We start from the raw sequence: 4,788 nt of genomic DNA, 5'->3' as shown, positions 1-4,788 counted from the left end.
TTCCCCAAATTTTTTAATCACCGTTTCACCAATTTTATCTTTCGTCCCTTCAATCAAAAAAATCATAAAATCTTTTTAGCCATTTCTTTCAATGGTAAAATCGGTATAAACACTAAACAATAATAGTAAATCATTTTTTTTTACTTTTGAGTATGAAAAATAATGTAACTGGAAATTTTAGGCCGAACCCTCAAATTTTTTTTGAATAGTCAAATGACAAAATAAGGCTACTGAGAAGTTTATTTGGTGCTGCCTATTAGTTTCATGATGGAAAGATTTTTGTGCTCCCATTGAATAGTTTGGATCTGCAAAATTATTAAAAAAAAAAATAGCGTTACCATGGAATAAAATTATAAAACTTGATTTTTTGAAGGTGTGTTATCGGACTTTTGTCTATATATTCCGACCATTCTTGAGTTTTAATTCAAAATTTACATATTATGGCAAATAGAAACGGGTAAGAAAAATTTTGGATTTTTTGATTAATAGGACAAAATATAAAAATGGTGGAACGATGATTAAGAATTGGGGGAAGAGGATAGATAATTAGAGAATTGCGAATTTGCCCATCTTTCAGGTTTTCAACAAGTTGTAGGTAATTTTTCTAAGCCAAAAGTGATTTGGGGTGTAAAATGCCAAATAATTTATGTTTAAAGGTACAATCTGCCAATTTTACAATTTAAGGGTGCAAAGTGCCAAAATGGTGTAATTCAAAAGTGCAAAGTGCCAAAAACCCAATGAAGTGATACCGAATTAAAGTAAAGGGGAAAGTGGAAGTTACCTTAAACAATAATTAGTCATCCAGGTCAGCACGCTCTAACTTTGTTCACATTCAAATAATAAACTCCACCACCTCTTACAAAACCATTCCTCAATCGCGCCGAACAAAACCTCAAAATTTCCGAAACCCATTTCGGCAAAAAAAAAAATTCATAACAATGGCAGCATCGGTACCGGCGACGCCGCTGCTGAAGGAGGAGGTAGACATAGTGATTCCGACAATAAGAAACCTTGATTTCTTGGAGATTTGGCGGCCCTTTTTCCAGCCCTACCATCTGATCATTGTCCAAGACGGCGACCCGGCGAAGATTATTAAGGTGCCTGAGGGTTTCGATTACGATCTCTACAATCGAAATGATATTAACAAGATTTTGGGTCCGAAGTCGAATTGCATTTCGTTCAAGGATTCTGCTTGCCGCTGCTTTGGCTACTTGGTTTCCAAAAAGAAGTACATCTTCACCATTGATGATGATTGCTTCGTGAGTCCACTTTCACTTCCCAAATATTTTTCTTTTTTTCTTTTTAAATGTGTGTGTGTGTGGATTTTAATTTCATTTTGGTTTATATTGGAGATATTAATATTAAATGATACATTTCTCTAATAGCTTAAACTTTTGGTTGAGATGGTCATTCAACATGGTATCAGAATCATCAACATAAGAACCATCAACATAGTATCACAACATGGTATCAGAACCAAACCAAACGAAAAAGTCCTGTCAAATGTGATTCGTCTGCACTTGAGGGGGCGTATTGGGGAGGGAATATTAATATTAGATAATACATTTCACTAACAACTTAAGCTCTTAAGCTTTTAGTTGAGATGGTTATTCAACAGGTTATTGGATTTTGTGTTCATGTGGTGCTTTTGATATGTAGATTAACTTATGTGGTCTCTTTCATTATTTCTTTTGCTTTCTTGTTGATTTGGTTTTCTTTGGTATCGCTGATTGTCGTGACAAATTGATGTTACGTTTGCCTGCGCGGTTCATTTGGAGAATCTTGTTATTATGATGAATGCTGACCAAATTCAATATCTATTTCCAATTAAAGAGATCCTTTAAAGCTATATATATCTTTAAAAGATTTGATTTTTTACTCGATTCTATGACCGGCCATAGTTTTTTCTGATAAATTTACGCATGCTATCATTGGTATTTGAATCCTTAAAATACTAGCTCATTTGGTTGATTGGTTGGTCAAATTTATAAATTCAATTTTATGCAGAACTGTAGATCATATTCTAACATATATGTTACTTACAGTCTCCGATAATCCGTCTCCATTAATTTGAAGAGTGAACTCTTGATTACAAAAACCAACAATGATCTTTCGACTTATCGACTGAGGCTTTATTTCATTTTACTTCAGAATGTAGATCTTAAAATTTAATCCCTACTTGTAATTTTTTACGTTTCTATATAATTATTATGCTGTTAAGTTAGACAGATTATTTCCAACTGAAATTACATCTATCAAATCTTGATTTATGTTCGGACTTTGAATTTGAATAACGGGATCTTGTTCAGAAATCTTTACTGACTCATTTATTGGGGTTGCCCAGGTCGCTAAAGATCCCTCTGGCAAGGAAATTAATGCGCTCGAGCAGCACATTAAAAACATGTTATCTCCATCAACTCCGTTTTTCTTCAACACACTTTACGACCCATATCGTGACGGAACGGACTTTGTGCGTGGGTACCCTTTCAGTCTTCGTGAAGGTGTACCGACGGCTATTTCACACGGGCTTTGGCTCAACATACCCGATTACGATGCACCCACTCAACTTGTTAAGCCTCTTGAGAGGAACACTAGGTAAATTAATTAATAGAGAAAATGCTTTTGGGTCCAATATTTATTGTTATGTTGTTTGTTGTTATTTATTTATTTCTTAATTTTGTTTGGTAGGTATGTTGACACGGTTTTGACGATTCCGAAGGGAACCCTTTACCCAATGTGTGGGATGAATTTGGCTTTCAACCGGGAATTGATTGGCCCGGCTATGTACTTTGGACTTATGGGTGATGGTCAGCCGATTGGACGATATGATGACATGTGGGCCGGTTGGTGCACTAAGGTTGGGAGAAACTTTTTGAATTTTGCTTTTTATATCTGCATTTATATAGAAGGTTAGGTACTCGGTCGATATCAAAATGGAGTGTCTGAAATCCGCTGATTTTTGTTCAAATATTTCTGAATTCGAAACAATTGTTTTCATTCCAATTTCCGAAATATTATTTTTTTTCCAGAATTTTGTATTGGAATCATAATTGTCATTGAAGTTCTTATTCTCTTTTTGGCTTTAAAAGATAATTCAAAAATTTTGATTTTTTTTCCTCAAATGTTATATCATTTTAAAATTATTTTAGGAGTAGAAATAGATATATAGCAATATTAATATATTTTTTTTATTGGAATTTAACTATACATGGTTCCGAATCAAATCCGATTTGAAAATATTTCAAAAACTCTGATTTTTCCCCCAAAAAAATAGAATGGAATTGTAACTAGTTTTAACTTCTGAATAAATAAAAGTTATATTTTTTTCCCAAAAATGCTAATTTCGATCTGATTCGTCCGATTTCCACCCCTAATTTACAAATTTCACCGTATAACAGCCATCCTCCATCATTTCCTCTCACAGGTGATTTGCGACCACTTGGGATTGGGAGTAAAGACCGGTTTGCCATACATTTGGCACAGCAAAGCTAGCAACCCGTTTGTGAACCTGAAGAAGGAATACAAAGGTATCTACTGGCAAGAGGAGCTAATCCCGTTTTTCCAATCCGTTTCCCTTCCAAAAGATTGCACCACCGTTCAAAAATGCTATATCGAAATCTCAAAGCAAGTCAAAGCAAAGCTCGGTAAGGTGGACGATTACTTCACTAAGCTTGCTGATGCAATGGTCACTTGGATCGAAGCATGGGATCAGCTTAACCCCTCAGGACCCTCTGCTCCTATTCCCAATGGCTCTGCCAAGTAGGAATTATTATCTAATTATTATATTCTTCTTGTTTCATTTTTTTATGTTTTCCATTTTCTTGTATTTCGGGGGCGGTTTTCTGATTTGAGAAACTCTTTGAACGAATTTATCATCTCAGGTTTTAGATTCTTGTGTCTTGTTATAGTGTGGATTTTAGTGACTTATACATAATAATCGAGATGACGATTCTTTTATCGTTTGTTTGCTAGTGTTTGAGTTCTTGGGGGAATCTTCAAATATATATACTAAAGTTTAAGATGATTTTGTAGGTGTGTTATATAGGGTAGTTTATATATGTGGATGTGTGTGGAATGTGTTTTGATTAAGTTGTTATACATGTTTCATTGTCCAACATAAAAATATTGTAACGACAGTAACTAAGAAAAAGAAAGGGCACGACGTCGTTTTGGAAGAGAGTCGTGCTTTCACTTGAAAAAGTGCACTTATGACTTATGAGTTGTTGAGAGAGTAAAAGTCATGTGGCGTTGTTTCAACCTTAGAGGTGCAGTTAGCTATAAAAAGGAGTTGTGGAGTGTTTATTTTGGAAAAAAAAAAACAAGAAAACTAGATCAATTTTGCCTTTAGTTAGTATCTATAGTTCTTAGGTAAATTTATCTTGCTTTTAGCTCATTTTTCTTCATGTTTATTTTTTTTTTCAATTTTGGGAAATTAGTTTTCCATTTATGCTCAATGGATTATCATTATTATGAATGTGAGATGATTCATAACAAATGGTACCGAAGTCGTCCAATTTTCGGGCTGTTCCCAGCGTTTATGGAAAAACAATTGACTTTTAATGAAAAGGTGGGGAGTGATTTAGCCAACCTTTGGGTTGATATTTCACATACTCAATCGAGGAATGCAGTAAGGGGAGACACTAGGGAAAATATAATGGATAAAAGGCATGCACAACTTAAGGGCATAAGGTGTTCAATGAAATGACTGAACCAAAATTAGAGGTTGTGATGAGTAATAACTTGTCAACCAATTCACCAAGAATTTCAGATATATCACACCACCTAGGG

General features: G+C 34.5%; 1 protein-coding gene across 1 annotated transcript; it reads left to right on the top strand.

Moving 5' to 3' along the window:
- The first annotated feature begins 817 nt into the window (after positions 1 to 817).
- Positions 818 to 3,957, top strand: LOC105973580 (UDP-arabinopyranose mutase 3). The gene is made up of 4 exons (XM_012998613.2): positions 818 to 1,259; positions 2,345 to 2,595; positions 2,689 to 2,857; positions 3,425 to 3,957. Exons 1-4 carry the CDS (start codon positions 939 to 941, stop codon positions 3,761 to 3,763), a joined length of 1,080 nt encoding a protein of 359 aa, XP_012854067.2. The 5' UTR covers positions 818 to 938; the 3' UTR covers positions 3,764 to 3,957.
- Positions 3,958 to 4,788: the final 831 nt, after the last annotated feature.

This window comes from Erythranthe guttata, chromosome 4 (assembly GCF_056151865.1).
Source record: "Erythranthe guttata isolate IM_541 chromosome 4, IM_541, whole genome shotgun sequence".
Classification (NCBI taxonomy): domain Eukaryota; kingdom Viridiplantae; phylum Streptophyta; class Magnoliopsida; order Lamiales; family Phrymaceae; genus Erythranthe; species Erythranthe guttata.
The sequence above is the reverse complement of the archived record's forward strand: the minus strand, read 5'-3'. Positions and strand labels throughout refer to the sequence as shown.